General features: G+C 42.6%; 2 protein-coding genes across 5 annotated transcripts in view; one reads left to right on the plus strand and one right to left on the minus strand.

Annotated features, from left to right (window-relative positions):
- The first annotated feature begins 41 nt into the window (after nt 1-41).
- LOC121670652 (5-hydroxytryptamine receptor 5B-like) lies at nt 42-23,376 on the plus strand. Of its 3 annotated transcripts, none has more exons than XM_042041172.1 (3): nt 42-1,055; nt 7,894-12,758; nt 20,724-23,376. In XM_042041172.1, exons 1-2 carry the CDS (start codon nt 291-293, stop codon nt 8,224-8,226), a joined length of 1,098 nt encoding a protein of 365 aa, XP_041897106.1. In that variant the 5' UTR covers nt 42-290; the 3' UTR covers nt 8,227-12,758; nt 20,724-23,376. The 3 variants fall into 3 exon arrangements, with proteins under 3 accessions (XP_041897106.1, XP_041897107.1, XP_041897105.1); XM_042041173.1 differs by having other exon boundaries at nt 20,727-23,376; XM_042041171.1 differs by lacking the exon at nt 20,724-23,376 and adding an exon at nt 14,982-18,629.
- CCDC93 (coiled-coil domain containing 93) overlaps nt 12,497-23,619 on the minus strand; it is a 63,502-nt gene continuing 52,379 nt past the window's right edge. For both annotated transcript variants that reach the window (XM_042041170.1, XM_042041169.1), the window contains exons 17-23: nt 22,707-22,778; nt 22,336-22,444; nt 19,743-19,825; nt 16,623-16,660; nt 15,629-15,713; nt 14,854-14,967; nt 12,497-13,666 (exon numbers count right to left, since the gene is read on the minus strand). In XM_042041170.1, the coding sequence (XP_041897104.1) occupies nt 13,613-13,666; nt 14,854-14,967; nt 15,629-15,713; nt 16,623-16,660; nt 19,743-19,825; nt 22,336-22,444; nt 22,707-22,778 (555 nt within the window). In that variant the 3' untranslated portion in view covers nt 12,497-13,612. The remainder of the gene's footprint in view (nt 13,667-14,853; nt 14,968-15,628; nt 15,714-16,622; nt 16,661-19,742; nt 19,826-22,335; nt 22,445-22,706; nt 22,779-23,619) is intronic.

Here is a 23,619-nt window from a genome sequence, read left to right on the forward strand (position 1 = left end):
TGGGGCGGAGCGGCAGCGGCGGTGCCGCCCGGCCGCCGGCCCTCGCTGCCCGTGCGGGAGCCTCTCCGCGGTCCTGCCTCGCTCCCTTCTCCAGCCGCCCGGGATGGGCGTGCGGAGCGGCAGGCGCGGGCGGGAGCCGCGGGCAGCGCTGGGGCGGCGGCACATGGCGGGCGGCCGCTGAGCGGAGCCGCGTCCCGGTGTGGGGCTCCCGCTCGCCGGCAGCGGGGCTGGGGACGGTGCCGGCGGCCTGGGAAGGGGCAGTAGTGAGGGGCCGAGCCCCGGTCTCGGGCATGGCGGAGACCCTGAGCCCCTGCTCCCCACGGGGCCAGTGCCAGCCCAGCATGGATGCCAACACCTCGTCCGCCAACATGGACGCCAACGCCTCCTCCTCGGTGGTGGGAGGCAGCGCGTGGAGGGGCCGGGAGCCCTTCTCCATCTTCACCGTCCTCATCCTGACCCTGCTGGTGCTCCTGACCGTGGCCACCTTCCTCTGGAACCTGCTGGTGCTGGCGACCATCCTGCGAGTGAAGGCCTTCCACCGGGTGCCCCACAACCTGGTGGCCTCCACGGCGGTGTCGGACGTGCTGGTGGCGGCCCTGGTGATGCCGCTGAGCCTGGTGAAGGAGCTGTCGGCCGGGCGGCGGTGGCGGCTGGGCCGTGAGCTGTGCCTCGTGTGGGTGTGCTTCGACGTGCTGTGCTGCACGGCCAGCATCTGGAACGTGACGGCCATCGCCCTGGACCGCTACTGGTTCATCACCCGGCAGCTGCAGTACACGCTGCTCGCCCGCCGCCGCATCTCCAATGTCATGATCGCTCTCACCTGGCTGCTCTCCGCCGCCATCTCCCTCGCCCCGCTGCTGGGCTGGGGGGAGACCTACAGCCCCGAGCAGGAGCGCTGCCAGGTCAGCCAGGACCCGTCCTACACCATCGTCTCCACGGGCGGCGCGTTCTACCTGCCCCTCTGCGTGGTGCTCTTCGTCTACTGGAAGATCTACAAGGCGTCCAAGTTCCACATGGGGGGCCGCAGGAGGAACGCCGTGGTGCCGCTGCCGGAGGTAAGGCTGGGGAAGGGGAGGGAGCCCCTGCTGCTCCCCCAGGCACTGCGATCCTGCTTCTCGCCAGCTCCCGGCCCTCACCCCTGCGTTGGTGGGTTCTGCGCAGCGAGGAGGCTGCGAGGTGCCCTGGGGCTCCCGTGTGAGTTGAACTTTGTCACAGACTGGACGTGAGCAGTAATTAGCCAGTCAAAAAGGGCAACCCTTGGAGAAGAGCTTTATTCTCACTTTTTCCTTGTGTGTTATAAGAGTAAGGGACAGGTGCACTCACTGCCAGTCGGGAGAGACATTTGAAAATGGTCTCTTTGTTCTGAATTTGCCGTTCCTTGGGGGTTTTTTTTCCTCTTTTTGTTTTTTACAGCGTTGGTAGGGTAAAAAAAAAAAGAGATCCTTAGGTCCTGTAGTGAGTAAATGCATGCACATTTATTTACCAGCACAGACTTTGTGTGTCTGAATAGATTTTGATAAACAAATTACACACTATATGCTCTCTCTCTCTATATATATATACATTCTGATGTGCTTGGGCTATTTTACCTTGAGTACTGCTCACTGCATAATGTTGAAACAATGAGCAATTAATTGTTTCTGGTTTAAAATGACCTGCTGTTTTAAAAACCATGTTCTCTTTCTTATCCCAAAGATTGTCTATGATCCCGCGGTGCCCTAGCCATTTGGGAGGTCTCGTTCATTTTGGGGATACACCTTACTGACAGGAAAGCTGTGTCCCTTCAGAAGGGTTGGGGTTGGCTCCTTGTGCCCTGTAAGTCAGGCTCTCTGCATGATGCTGCTGTCACCCATCCCATGCCTCCACCGTTCTTGGCAGTGCTCTCTGCAAACTCTCCCTGCGTTCTTTCACATATTCTTACTCTCTCTCCTACCAGTGAAAAATTTTCTTTATGCTTTTGTGATTGCATGTTGAACTTCCTAAGACCTTCCCTTCCCAGGAGCGAAAGATGAGCTCTGTGGATGTTAGAGATACCTACAGAGAACCTTTCTGTTCCATTCGGGCTAATCCTGCACAGCCTCATTCCCCTGCTAAATCCTTCTCTCTTTGATTTGGGGTCAAGGAAGCACATTATTATGGTCACAAGTAAGAGTCTGTAGGTTGTGTCCCCAGATTCTTGCAAGAGATAACAGCACTGGCAATTGTGATTAGGCTTGCAGATTTGGCTTGTAATGTCTTAAAGATACTATTAATGTATATTGTTTTATGAAGGTGTCTTCTATGCAAAAGCAAAAAATTTTCTAGAAAAGTTTAGAATATCTCCTCTAGCAGCATTTTTTTCCCTACGATCTTCAGCCCTTAGTTTGCACCAAATTTCTTTCAAATTGCTTTAAGTATGATGAATGTATTGCTTGGAGTTAATGTACAATCCTTTCAAGCACAAAAGCCAGCTGATTATTTGTAGTGGTTTTGCATGCTCTGCCTTTTACATACACACATACCCATTCAGGACTGGTTGTTTGGAATCAAATTCTGGGAAGTTAAATGAGCTGAGGCATTGCTGCTCAAGCTGGTGGAGAGACACATCATATGACAGTTTTAGCAAGAAAGAGTCTGGCTGCAAACTGTTTAGTTCTGTCTGTGAAAGCCCTTGCGTGGGCCCAGCATGGCTGGCAGGTAAGTGCTTTTTGCTGATGCAATGTCTGGGGGCTGCTTTAGGCTGCACTGACAGAAGGGCTCTGTCAGAGTGAGCTAAACACCCATTTTGGAGGGGTTATTGCAGTACCAGTAAATACTCAAGCCAGTAGTTCTTCATCTTTCTCATATTGGTGTGATTGACATATTAACTTCTTTTATAACGGGGATTCTTGAATCTGCAATTGGTATGTGGCAGCAACTTCCCCCAGTATCCCAGCAGCTCCATTTGCTGACTTAAATTAAAAGACTTCTGTGATTCAGATGCAAACTTTGCTCCTCACCTAAAGGAAGAGCTGATGCTGCACACGTTTACATTAAATGAACTCGTGGATCAAGCAAGCTGGCATTCAGGATGCATTTCTTGTTTTCTTTCTAAATTAAGATACTGAGATTTACTCACAGAGTGTTATCCTGATCTTATTTAAGCTTGTGGTAGTAAGCTCACATCCACAGGAAGAGTAGCAGTTCCCCAGTGAATTCTGGAGGGGAATCTTCATGCACATTACTACTGTTCTTTGGCAAAACCCTGTTGTTTTTTTCTTTACGTGCAAACAAAAGGCAACATTGCCAAGCTTTGCTTCCCCACATGTAGGGGTGATCAGGCTGTCCGCATCAGCTCTCTCCTCTCTGATGGGACAAACTCTGTTCTGCTTCTCATGGTTTGCCCATAAAATCATTCTTATTTTCCCTTTCTTTCTCCCTTGATGTCTCTCCTCCCTCTACTTTATTCCATTTCTTCCTTCTCAGAGAATGCTCACCTGTCATGCTCACCCTGGCAACATTTTCCTTCTGTCAGTGTGACTCTGGATGTGAATTCCCCTCTGCATCTATGTCAGTTCTCACTCCAGGTGCCCTGCACCAGCTGATCTGAGGAATATTAGCAAGGTTTTTTTGGCAGACAATGCCAAAGGCTGGAAGTGCTTCCGAGTCTGGAGGTGAGCAGTAACAGCAGTGATCCCTGCTGGGAGAGACGTCTGTGTTGCACTCGGGAATGAGCTGTCAGGTAGTGCTGGATTGGAACTGCACAGCAGGGCTGCAGTTTGTGGCCTGAGGTACAACCAGCTGGTTCATTCTGGCATGTCTCAGGACAAAAAAGGTCTGAGTTCATAGACCTCAGATGCCAGTAGGGATGTCTTGGAAAAACCAATGCACCAAGTGGAGCAGTGAGGGTGGTATGTTGATGTTTGTCAGCCAACAGACTCAGGCACCAAAGTGCTTTGCAGGTTGCCACTATATATATGTATATGTATATAAAAAATGTTCATTTTTTTTTTACAGAGAAAGAACATTTGTTTGAAACTGGGAGTTGGCATACGTACCTTATGTTCCTACACTCTTACAGAGCTGCAGAATAGAATAGTTATTTTGTAACTATTTTGAGTCATTCTTTGGTTAAAATTTTACTTGTGTTTTTGAAAAACACTTTTCAAAACCTTTGAAAAAATTCAGGTGAGGGAGATGGACATGAAACATCTGAGGTGCTTCAGGTTTTAATGAGAGCTTGGTTTTTTGCTTTCCTTTGAAATAAAATAATTGCTAAATTGGGATCCTAAATTAAGCTGGTGCTTTTAAAATTGTTTGCTAATTATGAAACTGCCTAAAAAGTGAATTCTGCAGGCAACACTGATGTGGGTGACCCTCATTAAAAACCTAGTGACATATCATCACTGACAGAGAGCTATGCTCTGTCACACCTTGTTGACAGCAGGCAATAATTCTCTCTCTAAACAGTCCAATTGAAATAAATGAGACTGCTTGAAAAACAGCAGATACTGCTGCATAGTGCCCTTTTAAATCAGTGAAATCCCTTGTAGCATAGGGATAGCCCAGCAAAACCAAGGATGACGGGATCTGAATGTCTGGATTACTACATGTAGCAATTGCAAAATCAGATTTAAATTTTCATATGATTTAAAAATAAAGTTCTGTTAATGATTGGGGGGTTTTTTGTTGGTTTTGTTTGGTTTTTTTTCTTTCTCCCCTCTCAAAGTACTTGTATAGTGTATAAAACATTAAGCATGATCCAAACCTTAGAGTTTTGTGAGTGTCCTTCCCGCTCTGTGTAAGATCAGGCCCCAGAGCTCCAGTGGTGCTGTGTTGTTCTGCACCTTGGCCCATTCAGCCTCTCAAACTCACTTACCCAGTCAGGACAGTGTGGGAGAGAAAACAGATTCTCCTTCTCTGAAGGGGTCACAGGCCTTTTATTTCTTATTTCTGCCCCTGACTGTACAAGTACAAGAGATGAGTCAGGAAACAAAGTTCAGCTGTCCAGAAGAGTGGCAAAAAATGTCCAGAAAAGAGTGAGGCAGGAAGCAAACTGGAGTGGGTAGTGATTTCCTGGGAGAAATACAGAATTAGTCCTGCTTATAGCAGAAGAAAATCCTGTGAGAGAAAGTGGGTGTTCTTCTCCCTGTCAAATGAACTGTTTGTCATGTTGGTGGAGCATCCAAGAGAGTGTAGACATTTCCATGTTTCGATCCTTTGCTGTGCATTTAGTTTCTTGTGTTCTTGTTCAAAGAGCAAGAAGCGTGCCAGGGCTGCACTGAGGCAGTAACGACCTTTGCTGCATCAAACTGATAAGCAAAGCTCTGAATTTGTGGTAGTAAGCCAGATTTGATTGATGTTTATCATCTTTACTGTTGTTTTGTTTTGTTTTGTTATTGCAGACCCTGCAGGTGCAGGACCTGCCACAAAGGACCAATAATAGCAATCATTACAGCTTTAAGGAACATTTTAAATCAAGGGATTTTGTCAGAAGCTCCTTGGTGGCATGTTTTCTATGACATTCTAGGAGCACAGGAACTGGGAGCATACAGCTCTGGGAACATGTAGCCATTTAATAGTAGTAATTTACTGGGGATAGACAAACAAGAGAAGGGGCATTGAACTGTAAGTGCTGATCAACATACAGAGGAATAAATTCTGGAACTAAAACCAAACTCCTTTGTGTCTGTAGAAGGATTTGTACTTGAGCTCATTTCCTTAATTCACTCTCTTTGTTATTCTCACAGAAAAGCAGTCATCTCTGCACTTCTCAGAGCCCATTGTCCTGGAAATAGCTGATTTCATGAATTTAGACCCAAATTCTGGCCTCAGAGTAGCAGTCTTTTCTATCAGCTATTTCCCCAGTGCTCCTGACTCGCAGCTCCTGGAGCAGTGCCTGGGCAGATGGAAGGAAATCTGTGCCGGAGGCAGAGTGTGCTGCTAGACACCAAGTGAGAGCAGTGTGCAGCACTGCAGAGATGTCTCCAGCATAACCCAAGGCATCTCCATGGACTACTCTCATTTACAGTCTGTGACCACCTCTTCTGCTATCACAGGCTGCTTGTTAGTGCTCAAAAATGGGGGTAAAGGTTCTGTACTTGTCCTTTGTTCTGCATGGTACAGGATAAAGGTGAGGTGTTGTGACTTACACTAGAAACTGGACTCATGCAAAACCTCTGGAATTGGTGCTGGGAACTGCAGATCTAGTACAGTTAGAGCTGCATTTAGTTCTAGCAAGTAATTTACAAAATGTACCATGATCTGTTTTCACTTGCTGTTTTGTATTCAGAGGCCTGGCCTAACAACCAGTGAAGTTTGTAAAAACTCCTCTGACTTCAGTGGAAGCTTGATCAGGCTGTAAATGCAGGCTTCATTGGGGAAAACACCTGAGGATACCTGTGGTATCTTCTAGGAAAGAAATGAAATAACTTTTTCTTACAATATGTAATTAAGTGATAAAAGGGTCGCTGCTAGTAAACTCTGCAGTTGGAAGTAGTGAGAAGGCTCTGATTTGATGATGGCACACAGCAAGCTCCATCTTTTGAGCAAGAGTTGAAGGTTTAATACAGTACCAAACTGTGCCTGATGCTCGTGACAAAGTCCTTTGTATGGCTCTTCCCAAGAGGCACTTATGTAACTATTCCACAGGGCTAAGACATAATCTTTCAGGGTTGCTTGTCACAGATTTGTCCTCATGTCATACATTCATCCCTTTTTGCAGAGTGTGATTAAGGACATGCAGAGCAAGTCCTTCTGCAGACAAATGGTGTGATCCTTGCTACATGAGGGGTGTCCCATTTTAATTGTCAGAACAGATGTGATTTTCATTTTCCTCCATTATTTGCCTGCACCGACAATCTGCTGCTCTTATATTCTGCAGCCCTGTCTCATGTCTGAGGGTGCAGACAGGGATATCCATCCTGAAGAGTGATTGTTCATCCACTGCCAGTGTTCCCATGTCTGAATTGCTATGCTCATATTGAGTAGAGGCCCTCCATCTATTACAAAGGTGGCACATGCATGTGGAATATGTGGCTAATTTAACAATGAGCCATCTTTGGAGTGGTGTCAAAGTCCTGCAGTGCTGTGAATTATCACTCAGGCAAATTTTACAGCCTTAAACTGTTGTTTTTATTGCACTCTCTTCATAACTGTAGTGCCTAGAAGAACTTTAATATCGCAGATACTTCAATCTTCAGGTTAAAATTACTAGATAGTGTCTTCATCTGGTCAGACTCAAAGCACATGAATAACTTCTGCCCAGGAGCAGTTTGCCCCAGAGCACTGTGCTGTACTCACTGCAGAGATGAATGTCTTGCCCTTGGTGAGGAGACAAGAAGCACTGTTGACAGCCTGGAGTAGCTGAAATTTTTTCCTCTCTTATATGACTTCTGCTGAAGCCAGAGTTTGAACTGAAGGCCAATTGAAATGGTGTTTTTCTGGCAATAGAGTACTTTTTGAGAAAATACAGAATCACAGAATGGTAGGGTTTGGAAGGGCCTCTGGAGATCATCTAATCCAAGCTCCCTGCTAAAGCAGTTCACCTGGAGCAGGTCTAAAGGCCAGCTAGCAGCATGAGTCTGGTGCAGGGATCGGCAGCAGACACAGGCCTTTGTTAGCCTGCCTTAACAACCCAATTTCCCTCTAGGTATGAAGGCATCCAAGAAAATAAACTGAAGAAGGGTCCCACAACGCACATGGCACCAGTTGCTCTTTATTTAGCTCTGTTTGTCAGCTACACTTGGCAGCTTTTCCAGTGTAATGAGAAGCCCGGTAACTTTGGCACTCTGGGGTATTTTCTTTCTTTTAGCATGGAAGGCATGGAGTTCAGGCCTTTTGTGGTAGGTGCACAGATGTTGTGCTGTCATTTAAAAGTAATACTTCACTCAAACAAACTGTCTTGGTAAGAAACTGTGTTTGCTTTTGTTTGAGGTGAAGGAAGCTTCGCAGGAACCACAGATGGTGTTTACAGCTCGTCGTGCAGCTATCACTTTCCAGACAGATGGAGAAACATGGAGAGAACAGAAAGAGAAAAAGGCAGCTCTGATGGTTGGCATCTTAATTGGAGTTTTTGTACTGTGCTGGATCCCTTTCTTCATCACAGCATTAATAAGTCCTCTCTGTTCCTGCAATATCCCACCCGTCTGGAAAAGCATCTTTCTTTGGCTTGGCTACTCAAATTCTTTCTTTAATCCTCTCATTTATACAGCATTTAACAAAAATTACAACAATGCCTTCAAGAACCTTTTTGTAAAGCAGAGATAAAAGGGGAGACAGAGGAGAATATGATTGCTCTATTGCATAATAGAGAGATTTCTTGAGGGAAACATGCCTGTGATATGTACAGTTTTCATGCACAAGAGCTACTTGAGGGGATTTAGGAGCCGTGAAAAAGAAGATGGAAGACGTCTGGATATAAACCTACTGAGAGTTTACAGTTCCCCCTTAGAAATACCTATGTGCTTCTCCAGGGTTTGGCAAAGAAGATGGAAGCAGGGAATGCCTCCCGTCTGCTCTTCAAACCAACGCACGCTGAGGTGTGCCAGCAAAGCCCGGTGTGTGGCCGGTGCTGTGGCTGGCACACCCAATGGCTGATCCCACCCAGCCGGCCACGGGGCTGTGCTGGAGCTCTCCTCATTAGCAAAGGCACCAGTGGGAGCTGCTAATTGAGCAGTACTGGCATGTTTGCGATATGGGCAGGATGCTGGCTTCAGTTTGGAGATTTATTTGGAAGGGAATAAACATGCTGCAGTCAATCAGTCCTTGAGTTGATGTGAAATTAAAGTGGATGACTAAGCAGCTCAGAAACACACCCTGCCAGGATTGAGGGGCTGTATACTCTGCAAGCAGCAGGGCTTGATGGGCAGGCTTGGTCAGATGGGTCAGTTGTGTCCCCTGGGGTTAAGTGAAACAAGAGGCGAGTATAAAATTATTCAGAGCCCCTGAGAATGTGTTCTCACTGCTTGCACAGGAGGATCTAGTGAGGATTTTTCACCTGTGTTGTCCTCTGTCACTCTGCCAGGTTCAGGCTCTCCCTGTTTTATGAAACCCAGGTGAGCTCAAGATAGACACCAACACCTCCAAGTGAATGGGGACTGAATGCGTGGTTATTTTGTGCTGCCATAAAACTGAGCAGGCATCTGTGTTACAAACACCAAACATGATGTTCAGTCACATCAGCTGTGCTGGCAGCAACATGTGGCTGCTTGGCAGTGGGAGGTGAGTGCCTGCACTGTGTCTGGGGCCTTGCACCATAAATGTGCTCATCACCCAACCTGAGTAAAGTCCACAAGTTGTCAGCTGGCATCAACTTCCTCCTCCTGTAACAAAGGTGTTGATGCTATTGGGTCTAAGTGACTCCCAAAAACCCAAAGGGACTCAAACCCAAGCCTTAAATTGTTTTCCCAAGATCTGACAAACACCCCATACCCAACAATATATACATAAATAATGTATTTCCTGCGTACTGCCAAGCCCATCTTGCTCCGTATTTGTTTCTCTGGTGGGCTTTACTTCCTCCCCTGCTCTGAGTGGGAGAGCTGACAGCATCTCTGTGTATTTCTAGCATGGCAGCTTTTTACTGACATAGAGTCCCAGGAAGCTTAGGGAAGCTTGGCTGCATCTCAGGAGCACGGTGTATGGTGAGGTCAGGCAGTGCTGTACCTCACACCTGCACTGCTGTGGCAGTCCAGTGTGACCTGCTGTGCCTGCAGCCACAGCCTCCTGTGTGTCTTGCATTCCTGCTGAGGATGCTTCTCTCAATTTCAGTGGGAATTCAGAAGTTTTAATAACCTAGAATTTCGAAGAGTAGTTAGATAGTGACTCAGACAAATGCCAATTTAAATAACTTTCCCTTCTGATTCTCAACTTGCCTGCATATGGAATAGCTACCATTCAAACCAGTGTTTGGAGGCTTAGTTAAACCAGAAGGAAGGCACATATGTGAGAGACTGAATGCTACTAAAACCTGCAGCCTCGTTCAGAACCACTGACAGTTTTTTCAAGTCAGTTGAATTTTTTCATATAAGAGAGTCATTGCTCTAAAACCTTTAAAATCCAAACAGATGATATGGAAGGAGGAAATGAAGAGGTTGTCTTGAGTTGGTGTTGAAAAGCATACAAATCTTCTGCATGGGGCACTCCTGAAATTTCTAGTAACATGTTTTGGCCAAATTTTAGTGCCTGTACTCCCTCGGCCTGCTAAGCCAAGCCATTACTGTCACACAAATCTAATGCCAACCCTTGGCCCATCCCAGTCTGGCTGCAGGAGCAGCAGTGATACTCCAGCTGCACATTCCAGCTGACTGGAGCAGCACCCGGCTCTGGTTCCTGCGCAGGAGCCCTTCCCTGGAGCGACACAGGCTGTGAAGGCACCTCCTACCATGGCTTGGCCTCTGGAACTTGGGAGAACCCCCCAGAGCTGTTCCTGCAGCTGTGCACGTGGCATTGCTGCAGACACTGATGGGCAGCAGGGTGCCTTCAGCTCACAGGAGAGCTGCAGCAGGGCACTGACGCAGCTCTCCTCCTCCTCAAGGATGAATTTAGCTCCCTTAGGAGGTGAGGCTGGGCCTCTGGAATTTTGCTGTGAGCAGATCTGAAGAGAAGCAGCCAGTGCTCTGCCCACCCAAGCATCTGTGCCAGCAGTGAGTGTTACAGTGACAGGCTCGCACAGCCTGGCTCCGTACCGAGAAGCAAGTGGAGCTTTCATTTCATTACAGTGGCTTTAGGAAACTCTTAACAAAATCAACTTCCCACACTGGCTCTAAATGCAGACTGCATTTAGAAGAGCAGCAGCACATACTCAGGATTTAAAATTCTGGTTTTTAATCACAGCTTACTCCAGGGCAAAGAAATTATGGTGTCTGTGGTTGTTGCCTAACCTGCTGGATGGTCCCATATGAACTAAGATAAATGAACTAAAATAAATGACACAGTATCTTGACTGTCCAAACAGAAAAAAAAAAATAAATAAAAAGCAGGTATTCCAAAGGAACATCACTGGGCAGAGCTTAGACGTTACAGTCATTTATTTCCCCAACTGAAGCTGCCGATTTGGAATACACCAATCGTCTCTGTACACAGTGGACTGCTAGTTTTAAACTTTATTTCTTGACATGGAATTTGCTCCTAGAAAAACTTACCAGAGCCTAGTGCTCAGCAGAAGGGCGTTGCTGCATCCTGCAGCAAGGCTCTGGGAATCCTGCAGCAGCTGTATTTAAATTAAGGCCTGTTTGCTGTGCTGTTGGAGCCCAGACTGTGCAGAAATGAAAGGGCTTTGGAAGATGAATGTGAGCAGAAAATGCTGATAACCCTTAGAAAGAAATTAGGTTTTGCTGCAAGTCCTGTAAATGTTACAAGCCTGGTAACACTAGATGAATTCAGGGTAAGAGCTTTCTCTTTCAACAAAGAAATCCAGCAATACTGAAGTAGAATTCTAAGTCTCAGTTCCTCCCTTGCAATCAGCCAAGATGGAGAATTAAGGCAGATTCTCCTTGCTATAGGTTCCTGCCCAGGTATGAGGAGAAATGGCACCCAACACATAGAGCCTGTGCCAGGAAGCCAGAGCTGGTGGAACTGCTTTCACACCCTCACCAGCCTCCTTTCTTCTTTTCACATGGGTCTCACAGCAGAGGTAGCATCCATCTGCCCTGGGCTCCAGCTACAATAGACAGTTATTATCTGGACTCTGATTTATTCTTTGTGAGCAACAGCTGCATCTTCAAAAACCTCAGATTTATATTTTAGTAAAAATCACAAGTTCCTCGTCAGAGCAACGGATCTCACATTTTTATATTTCTTGTGGAAATTTCCAGGTTACTGTTTGTAGCAGGTAAGCGTAAATTTCAACATTATACTGAACAAATAACCACATCATTTATTCTACGTGCAAGTTCATTACTTACCCTACCTAGGAAATTTTGCTTGATGCTAAAAAGCAATTGTGATTAAAATGATAAATCCCAAACTGAAATGTCCATTCAAGTTACTTTTTTAGAGTTGCATGGTACACTAGCACAGCACAGCTTGAATTCCCAAGCAGGTGTCCTCGGTGCCAAAGTTGAATTATTCAATTCACAAACTAGAAAGAGCCTTACAGTTTTTATAGAGGGCAAAGTTTGTAGACAGAAATAACACCTTCTGTAGCTGACTACAGAAAGTCTGCAAGTAGCACTCAATGCAGGTTTCCTTCTTTGAAGGAATGCTGAATGTAAATTTTTCCTTCTTTGAAAGGACTTGGAATCTGATTCTGCCTTTGTTGTTTTGCTAGCTCTGGGCAGACTGACTTTTTGAACAGATGCAAGAGGAGCAGCCCAGATCTATTCCCTCACTAACCCGTGTTGGGGAGCAAGGTTCCTGCTGGCTCAGTGGGAAGGTTTTCTTTCTGTTTGTGCTGAAGAACAGGACCAGGACATCAAAAAACCAGTGACTCATTTGACTATGGACACGATTCATCTTTTAATGCACTTGTAATTCAAGAGCCTGGGAAAGCTTCCAAGGCAAGTTCCACCTTAAAAACACAATAGCAGAATGTGACTGGATTCCAAACATTCTTTATTTTATATTCACTGCCATAGAAAGTAATTGAACAGCACTGTCATCAGTGTCAGTGGGAAAAAGGAACATGGATTTTCTTCTCCTGAAGATGACATGTACATTAAGAAGTCAGTCCAAAATCCTGGTGTTAAGTACAAAAAGCACCTGTTTGAATTATAAAATACTGTATATACAGATACAAAAAATGTTTCAGAAAGTGTCCCACAAAGTTTCTGAACTTTCAAGAGCAAATCTTCAGCAGGGTAAGTAGGTTGTTGCCTTCAAAGGTGAGCATCAGTTCATTAGAGCAGAATGTCTGAGTCTTTATCTTCCCATATTACAGGTGACAGACTTTGATTTTCATCCCAGCCAGGGATAACGTGGTGGTCCTAGTATTAAGGTGTTTTTTCCTGGAGCTATTAATTTAACAAGCACACTCTCTATATATAAAAATGAAATTTCAAAGATATTTATACAACAGCTAGACTTTATAAAAATATAGATCTATAATTTTACACCAGGAATTATCCAAGGTAAGTTTTCATTTTCTTAACCATTAGAAATTAATTGTTATCCTTTGGAGTCCTATCTATGGCTAGAGTGTAAATTAAAATAATGTGAAGTTATTAGCGGGTGAGGTGAGTTTGAAGAATCTCATTCTGTGGGGTTTTTTTGGGCTGAAGTTAACAAACTACTGCATTCTGCAGTGCTCATCCTGTGGGATGGTGGACGAGTACAGTACATGTAAACTTATACCAGAATCTTCACCTAATTCAGTGTTAAAACCCAAATAAACAAACATTCCCACTATCCTTACGGTAGGAAAAAAAAAAAAAACAAACAAACCCAAATAAATAAAATTAGACAGTATTTCTGTTTTGCTGTACTGTGTTAACTCTTTACTGTGTAGTGGAGGCAATAATGAATAATACAGCCATGTGATGAGGGAATGTAAACTGAACACATACTGGAAAAAACAGACTTTTACACCTTTGTGTATATATATTTTTTATATATATCTGTATATATACATCTACATTGCAGTTATAACTGTCACCTCACAAAAGAGATTCAATGGACTGAACAATCTTCTATAAATTTCCCCAGCTGGAGTTCTTCAGGAAGAACTGGCTTTCAGCTTGGACAGCAGCATTTCGTTCTTACGGCATTCCTGTTAACAGAGAGCAAACACATAAGGAGGAATTGCTCTTAACTCTGCTACCTGTATCTCCACATCAACAGAACCAAACCCTTTCATTCTGAATCATCTACAAAATCCAAAGCAGCCTGGAGCAGATGATGAGTTGAAGATAATTATGATTCATCCATAATGTTGTTCCAGTGGCAATATTCATTAGACTTTATGACATGCAAGCCAGAAGGAACACTGCTTGATCACTCATCTGAAATTGTTACATGTAGCTAAAGCAAACGCAGCTTTTAACTTATGAATAGAATAAATCTGAAATGGAGATTACTTGTAGGTGATCTGAATGTCACAGGACAGTTTGCAAAAGAGTCAGTGCTCAGGGAACAACTCTAGGTCAGGAAATATACTTACATAAGAACACCTGTGTTCAGTACCACAACCATGACTTATTTTAAGGGTAGCAGGGTTGAATAGAAATTCCCTCACATGGCAATGGAAGAAAAATGGGTAAAAAACCTAAAAATAAATCCACGTAAATTCTGCAAGTAGGATGTAAAATTCTGTATGTCAGACAAGTAGCTGAACAGCCCCTGTCACTCTGCAAGGATACACTGTCTGAAGCAGGAAGGAACTGTCTCAGAACAAAGCAGGAATAATTACACAAAGATGTTTTTCCTCAAACATATGAAGCCAAATGACAACTTTGCCTGCAGCATTCCTTTTCATTCATTCATTCTCATGGAGACAGCAATTAACAGAAGCACATGATGATTAAAAGCTAGGGAAAGGCTAAATCAATGAAGTGTTGTACAGTGCTTTCACAGTCATTAGGCAACAAGGCTGGTTCCTGAAGATTAACAACCAAGACTCTGCATTTCCTCCTTATTCACACACATTTCCACACCCCTCTTTGCTCCAATACCTAACTGCTCACAGATCTTCAAGAGACTCCACTTGAAAACCTAAATACACAGCTTGCTTGATAACCGCTCCCTGTAACATGCAGAGGTGCCAATCTAGCAGTGAAAGAAGAATTCCCAGAATCAGATTCAGAATCCAAGAGTCACATGGAGAAAACGACCAAGATGCATGATGAACATGGTGTGATAAGCATCATATCAGGAAATCTTGTGCATATATTAATGTACAAGTCAAGTCAAAATGGGTCACTGAACACTTGACAGTTTACGTAGCAAAAGTGTTCTTACCTCTTTAAATTCTTTCACTGTTTTGAAGTAAAGCCTCTGTTTCTCTAGAAGCTCTAGGTATTCATCATTCAACTGGTCTCTTCTCATTTTGTTTTCTTGCTTCTTCTTTTCCATCTGTTGGTATGCAGGAAGGATAAGAGATGGAATACACACAGACACACGGACATAATGCACGAGGAACAACTATCTATAGCACACAAGGGGAGACACATGCTACATAAACATACCCCTGGCTTGTGCTTGAAATGCAATGAACATTGAGGTTAGCTCTTGAAAATTAAGAGCCTAATGCTGAAGTTTCAGTTCCAGTGGCATTATAGGTGCAACTGGGACAAGGGCACCTGATGGTTGGGACTCGGAGGTGCTGCTGACCCTCTTCAGCAGCAGAAAGCACCTTCAGCCAGCTCCAGCTGTCTGAAAAAACATGCCTGAGGTGCAGGTCTGACTGCACCCACGCAGTGCAAATGGAAGAGTTCTCACTGACTTCAGCGGCATTCAGCTGTCTCAAGCATTTAAATCACTGCACTGCCAGTAATGAGGGTAAGGGGTATAAGATTCCTGTCAGGACAGAGCTGTTATAACACCTCTGTCATACTCTATGCATTGACATTTGGTGGTGAGAAGGTTCTGATGAATGTGAAAAGAATTAATACTTGTTAGTTGCTCGCCTAATTTGCACCTCATGTAATGGATCTTTCTATGCACAATTATTTCCAAGAGGCTTTGCTGAGATAATTCCCAGGTTCTAGCAAAGAAAGTGAGAGGAGTATCAGACCTTCATTCGATTCTGTTTGATGCCTTCTACAATCTGCTCCATCTGCCGCAAAAACTGCTCCCGAGATCCAGATGATGCCATGGCTCTGGAAAGGAGAAAATGGAACACCTGACAGGGATGTGGGACACTGTGTCTCAGCTGCAGCTGTCTTGCACATCTACCCATGTCCAGCAGTCCTCATTGCTTAGTGTTCTGTGTAAAAATTCATCCTTTTAATCACTGGTACCAGTGACAGTGCAGCTCTTCAGCTGGTGTGAGCTACCAAAGAGATGGGAACAGAGAGAGCTCAGACTCAGAGCTCATCACAAGTGTTCTCCCTGTCAGCTCAAGTCTGTTCCTTGCTCTCATGTGCTGTACAGGAATCAATTGCTAATAACTAAATAAAAGCATTATTTTTAAAGAAAAGCCTCTGTTGTGAATGCTAAGAAGGTGACTAGAGGTCTAGGAGAACACCAAATATTGTACAAAGTAATTTCACACTGTAATAGGGAAAGCCTAGAAATCATTTTAGACCTCAAAATCATTAGAGAAAAATAAAAACTGGCTGCATCACAGACAGGTATTTGACCATGAACTTCCAAGAGAACCGTGATTTTACCTAAAGACTGCACACTGTATCAAAATCTTCAAATACAGAGGCAGTTTATAATAAACATGTCTGAAATATGTCCCTGTCTAATGTTTTGTACATAATGTAATAACCACAACTCCACAAAAAGGAGGAAAATATTTTAATTAATTCCAGGAAAATTATGACTGAATTTCCACATCTAAACAGTCAGGTATTAAAAACATATGTTGGCTATAAAGTTGTGTAATTCCAAGTCTGTGATTCCCCAAACTGGCTTAAACAGAGTTAATAAACCATTCTATAAATCAGCTTATGACTATAAAATCTTCTAAGAAATTTTTAGTCTCTGTAACTGATGCCCACTCCCATTTGTCCAATCAACTATTCTTTGCAACTATTAAAGAGATAAAACCCATAACTTACTGGTGGAAGTTGTCATGGATAGAATTCAGTAAGTTAACCTGTGAGTTAGAAAAAAAAATGAAGAAAATATACATTTGTCTTTTCTGATATGAATTTTCAGAGACAATAAGATGAATTTTAGTTTAAAAAAAATGACTACATAGATAATACCCTCAAAAGCAGACAGATGTACAAAAATCTCCATGAGTTTTCTTTCAGAAGCTAAACCCCAATCCTTTTGATTCAGTAAAATCTATCCCACTGGTGGAATCACAGAAAGCAGAAGTAAATGTTGGACCACAACAGAGACTTGACATTTTACTGGCACTTAATTATACCACTGAGAATCTTCCAGCATGCTGCCTTCCCAAACGAAAGCAGTAAGGTAAAGTGGCCTGTACACATGTTCAGTGTGTGCTGAAACTTGACATAAAAGCACCTTGCAGACGCTGGTCCAGTGCTGAACAGTGACTGTGCACAAGCATATCACAAATAGACAGGAAAGAAGCCACTTCTGCCTCTGAGATGGGCACCACTGAACGTATTCTGAAGAACTACTTCCACACAAGCCTCTGAAGACTCTCCAAGCAGTGCAGGAGCAGCAGGTGAATTCCTGCACTGCTTTCACTGTGCAGATGAGGTTTACAGGTTTCCTACCAGCCATGCATCACTGCTCACTTGGCTTATGTGTATTTTACTGGATGCTAAAAGGTGCACTCATAGAAAGTATAGAATGGCATTTCAGAGGTTTGGCTTCTCTTACAAAACAGTAGCATTGCACAGAATCAAGACAAAAATAGACATTTATAACAGCATCTCAGGAATACTTTGCTGCTTGTATAAATTCCCCTTACTGATTAAACTATATGGAATACATCCTATGTACCTGCCTGTGTTTTTTTTTGTTTTTTACATATTGTTGAGAGCATTAAAATTCAACAACTGGCAATTAATGCAATCCTTTCTCTCAGCTTTGAATACATCTTGCAAGTCTCCTGTGGTTAAGGCTTCCAAGCAGCTTTTGCTTTTGATGAGTATTTGAAGAGTTCTGCACTAAACAAACCCAAGGGTTGCAAGCAGAATCACCTGCCACACAAAGCTGAACTCGTCTCTCCCAAATATAAAATCTTCCACCTGAATGAGATGGCAATAACCAGGCATGGCAGAATCTGCAGGTGTTCCTGACCTTCCCTTGGAAAATTCAAACAAATTCTGAACAGACTCCCAAGCAGCCAAGATGCTTAAGAATTCCTGTTATTTACAGCAGTGAAATTATTGCATTACTTATCAATATTTGCCACGTCCATATCCCTGCCTCAAGATACTTCCACTAAGCCTGTGCTTGAGAACATAATTACAATTTATACCACAAAACATGCAAGTCAGGGATAATGTCCCTGCACAGCAGTGCTGCACGACCACTGCATAGGAAGAGTGTGGATGTGTTACACTACAGTGAAATCAGCGTGCACACCCCAAAATTGAAAGATATTATGAAAAAATGAGTTTAAAAGTATTTTAAAAATAGATCTTTCTCAAACTATGATTAAAATATGAACAGTGTTCACAGAGACCTTTCATGTCAGAACTAAAACCTTCATGGCCAAAATTCAACTGTACAACAATTCTTACTATTGTTGTTCTAAAGCAATGATGCTCAGTGTGTTTTACAAAGGGGCTGGTTTGGGGAGGAAAAAGGGGAAACCCCCTGGGCCCCCCCCCCCCCCCCCCAAATACAAGGAACAAGACAAAGTGCAATATATTCCAGAAATCTCTGTGAGGCACAGATGCCAAAGACATTTTTTTATGCACTGTTAGAAAATATTTACTTGCTGAAACCTTGGTTCTAATATGAAATGCATCTCAAGGAAGTCTCAATGACATTATACATTTAACGAAGTTAAGATGGCATCAGAAGACATTCGGAATTCCCTCTGTGAACCCCCAAAAGGCATGGAATTATTTTGGCAAGAGTACTCCCATTCTATACAACAGTGAAATAAATCTGCTCTATATTCTGTTTCTGTATTCTCTCTAACCTGCTTTTTATGTCCCCATTTCAAAAACAATCTCTGTATGCTTTTTTAATTTTCAGATTTCCCCTCAAAAAAAAAAAAAACAAAACCAAAATTAAAATAAAAAAACCCAAATAAATAAATCTGTATTAAACTCTAATGTAGGGGAGAAATTAAAGTAATACAAATTCTATAGCTTCTACTTAATGCAGCTTTTTAAAATCTGGTATATGATTTTTCTGAATGGAAAAAATGAAAACTACCTAACATGGATTAGTATCAGCTGCTTAAGGGAAGGAAATGGTTGCTCATGATCTCCAAAACAGGATGTGAAAGGACACTGAAAAGTATCTTTATATCATCAGGAATTTGACCACTGCTTGTCTCACAAACTAAACAAATATATCTAAGTAAAGCAAAACTCACTAATATGTTCTTATTTTATTAGAATAAACAGCGAAACCTCAGGTATCAAAACATTTATATTTTAAAAGTAAAGTCATAATTTTTATCTACTCTTATTTCCTCCTATTTCTCCATCTTTACTGAAATCAGACATTTGTCACTGCAAAAAAAAGAAAACTGAAATCACTCACTTATGCCCAGGAAAGAGGCGAACTCTACATAAATGGGAGAGAGGAGGGGAAAAAACCAAATTGCTTTCATGAAAACTGCTCCTCTGACCCAGTAAAATCACCAGCAACTTAAGTGTAGGCAGCTCAGACCCTGAGACCTAACTCTGATGTTTCTGACAGCAGCTGGAATTTGCACTCCAGTTACTGACTGTAGTCTGGGTTCAAAATAGAAAGTATTGACTAAAAAGAGAAAAAAGGGTAATTTGGTGCTGTGACATTAGGGCAGAGATACTTGCTGATCAGATGCTGCTCATGTTTTGAGCGCACAGCGAGTGGTTTAAACATGCTTTACTAACAGCAATTCTTTTACAACACAGACCATTTCCCCTCCAAGATTAGAAATATTCTTATGAATCAGTTGTTCCATTTTTATTTACAAAGACCAGTAACTCTGCTCTGACAGGACTGAATATGGTGAAAGCCAAGCAAAAACTTTTTATTTCCTTCCCCACAGACTGAATACTTAGGAAACAGTAATAACCTTTTCTTACCTCCTTTTCCAAATATACTTTCTTATCATCCAGTGTATTATAAAGGGTAAAAAATTGCTTCGTTTCTTTGTGAGTTGCTGAGACTGCAAACAAAAAAGGGGGTAGAATAATAAAAGAACATGAGGTAAAATGGAATCTGTAAAAATACTTCATAGGCTTTATATAACATACTTTCCACTATCAATAATGGAACACACTCATTAATGTCCATGCAGAGGGAACCTCCTTCCAGAGGATGTCTCAGCAGGGTTTCCAGCTATCATCTCTTGTAATGACTACACAGCTCAGTGTCTAAATTAAGTCCCAACTGCTGACAGCCCTTTATGCCAACACATGTTGGCACCATCAGCTGCCTTTCATGCTTCCTTCCCCAGCTTTACCCTGACAATCACACAGGCAGCTGTGCTGCTCACAGTGGCTTTGCCCGTGTTGCTGGAGGGGCACAGGCTCGGCAGGGACAGGGAAGAGAGAGCAGATAATCTGGTAGCACTGTGTGGAAAAAAGTGCATTAGGCTGGTGTGTTTCAAACTACACATGTGCAGGATGCCCAACAAAGCTTTTGCTGTTTAAAAGTGGTTTTATCTCCTTATAATCTATGTGTGGGGATAGAATTAAATAATACTTTCTGGTTTAGGTGGTTACAGCAGATGTTGGTCAGAGCTCAGCTGGGAAGGTAAGGCTCAGACATGCCTTCCCTTTGGGCCTACAAGATCATACTCAAATCTGCTGAGTGTTCCTTTAGTCTTTAGTTCTTCAATGCCTAAGGAAACCCAGGATATTTGTGATTCCCAAGGAAAGAGTTCAACAGGCAGCAAAAGTCATTCTGGCTAGAAACCAGAACCTGGAAAAAATGCATGGATTAAAAATTATAAACCTCAGTGAAATCATGCTCATTAGTCTGGGATTTGCAGAACTGCTGGCAAATGAAAAAGAGGCCTTTCCCAAACCATTTCCTTCATGCAACTCTTTCTGTTCTTCCAGCAGCTCTAGTAGTCACAAGTCTTTCATGAGAGGATTCCACGTAATTCAGAAAACCTTTCAAGATTTCCACTGTGTTGGAAATTGTGCCAACCTGTGGAGCCTTGTGGGCACACACCAGAACCCATGCAGGGTATGACAGACAAAGGGAGAAGAGGAAGAAGGAACCAACTGGCTCACTGATTCTCTTCAATGTTTTCAGTGGAAGATGTTCAGTTAGGTCAAAAACAAAGCGCTGAATATTGTAACTGAAAAACATTCTGGTACGAAAATCACTAAGATTGGAAGTTATCCCTGAAAACTGTCTTGTCTAACAGCCCTTGAATCAAAGTTCAAAAAAACCACATTTTGGCAACTGAAGGTCACCGGAACCTGGCTAAATGAAAAGCCTCTAAAAACCTCCAAAAATACCACAAATCACAGAAAAACTGGCCAGAGATTTCCAGCTCATTTCTCTAGAAGCTTAGCTTAGAATGCAGGCTCGCAACCACGACTGAGCAGTGTGTTATCCTGAGATACTACTCACACTTTGTACTCTAGAAAACAAAGCCCCATAAAATTCAAAGCATCTTAAATCTACACCCAAAGCTGCACAAGTCTCTTTGATCCCAGTCTCTCTGTACTTCAGATATAAATGAAGCTCCATCTTCTGAGCAGGTAGCTCTGACCAGAGACTTTGAATTAGACATGACAGGGAATCTGCAGAAAACTGAATGCAAAACAACAAAGTTCTTTATAGTTGGACTTGATTAAAAAAACTGCATGGCACAGCAAAGAGGGGGGAAGAAGTACTGCATTTGTACTCACATCTATTCCATGAGTGAGACAACACATGTGGAGGGACAGCACAAGACTGTGCCCCTGGAGATGCCCCAGCAGGGCAAGGGATTTGGATCACACTCAGATAACCAGTTTGGAACTGCTCACCCTTCCAGAGCTTGGTTCACACACATATTTAATAAATGCAGAATATCTCCGAATCATTAGCTAGGTTTTCTTACTGTAATACACAAGCTAGTTAAATATACACCAGTAAGCATACTGGTCTGTTATAAGTTTAATGGAACAACTTTGAAATGTTTTCCAATTTTATAATTTCTGACCATAACAGCTAAAGACAATTTGTATTCTGCTCCTACCAAGTTATTTCAGGATTGTGTTAATAAAAAATGAAAGAAACCAATCCCTTCAAGAGATGGCTTGTAGTTCTTGACATAACAGGTTCTGAACCAAACTATGTCATGTCAGTGGAAACAATAGAAGCAATCTAATGGCAAGGCAAATTAATTAAACACAACTCAAACTCACAGCAACCTCATTTGTAAATGGTAAATTAAGGACTTTCAAAACACACTGGTCATTAACCTAAATGATATAACCTGTTGCAGACAAAATTTAGTCCAGAGATCTTGTACACTGAGTTTCACCCCTAGGAAAATTCTTAAAGCCCAGCTTATAAAACCTCAAAAACATGATGTGTAACGTAAGTACCAAAGACCTTTAAAATACCACCAAATCAGTAAGTTCTGTTGTTACATGCCATATGCTTAAAATGTAATTGCCCTCCTTTCAGGGCTTTAGCCTTCAGCAGGATGCTCCTGCTTGATATACATACCCTGACTGTAAAGTTCAATAAATCTCTTCTGATACTGTGTGAGCTCAGCTCGGCTGGGTACTTCATCAATCTTGCGTTGTAAAATGGCTATTTCTCTGTTTCTTCGTGCCTGAATAGAAAGTTAGGAGGGGAGAAAAGAAAGCCTCTTCTTGTTCTCTTCTTAAAATGGATGAAGCCCCCCCAGCAATACTTTGTTATTAAATAATTGATTTTAAAAACAAAAAGCATTGGCTGAGGATCAATTTTTTTTTTTTGCAATTGATTTCTGGCAGAAACACTTGTTAAAATTAGAACAACAAAATGAAGTATTAGAAGTTACAAGATAAGACAAACATCAACTATTTTGTACAAGTACCCAAAGAGATACTCACCAGTAGCAGGCGGATCTTTTGCAGTTTCTCTTTCTCAGCTTTGTACTGCTGTTCTATAACTTTATTTGGCTCCTGGAAGTTGAGAACCCAAAACAGTTGTGTATTACAGTAGCATATGAGAGCTGCAGTGCAAAAATGGGCAGACTGGGTTTGTCTGTCTTTGGCTCCCACAATAACATCACCATTTGTTGTTTAGGGTTTTTTTAATAATAATTCATGATCTGTATTAAAAGCCTGACATAATTTATTGTAAACAAGTGCATTTAGATAGCTTTTAACTTTTGATATTTTAGTTTTTAAGAGTTATCAATAGTTTTTGCACTGTCACACTTTATACAGTATAACAGTCACACTTTAAATGAAGATACAGATCGAAAGATTATCAGTATCTCTTGTCTGTGTTTATACTTTGATTCAGCAGTGGGATTAAGAATAAACACGGCACCTGAACAGAACATAAACCCTCTGACACGTATTCTAGATTTCCTGCAGTGTGGACTTCAAGGTAACTTTTTCCTGCTAAAAAATTTAAGATTTAGATTTACATTTTAATTTTTTCATGCTGTGTTGAGGAGGACGGCAGCATCATGGAAGTTGTAATCTGCCTTGTTCCAGAGGCGTGAATGCATCAAATGTTTACCCACTGAAAATAAAGTCATTGAAGCTTTTCCTTTTCTGTTCATTCATTATTCATTGCCATCAGTCTGGATGCACTTGTGTTAAAGCCCAACTTCTGACAGCTGCTCACTGCATGCAGTGCACCCAGCCACTGAAAGCTCGTGCTTTCATCCTTCAGATAACCCCACTTCTAAGGAAAAAACCAACCAAAGCAGACATCCTTTCTGAGGAGGACCTGTTTCTGTCAGAGGTATGCACAGCTCTTAGCACAACACCCAGAGATTCTCCTCTGGTA

Source organism: Corvus kubaryi, unplaced genomic scaffold (genome assembly GCF_017639235.1).
Source record: "Corvus kubaryi isolate FWS band 111438036 unplaced genomic scaffold, C.kubaryi_AGA036_p1.0 37396, whole genome shotgun sequence".
NCBI classification, from domain to species: domain Eukaryota; kingdom Metazoa; phylum Chordata; class Aves; order Passeriformes; family Corvidae; genus Corvus; species Corvus kubaryi.

Excerpts from the sequence above, each read along its gene's own strand:
- LOC121670652 (XM_042041172.1), top strand. The coding sequence starts at position 291 with ATGGCGGAGACCCTGAGCCCCTGCTCCCCACGGGGCCAGTGCCAGCCC. Across the intron at positions 1,056-7,893 it reads CCGTGGTGCCGCTGCCGGAG|GTGAAGGAAGCTTCGCAGGA; the intron begins GTAAGGCTGGGG and ends CTTTTGTTTGAG.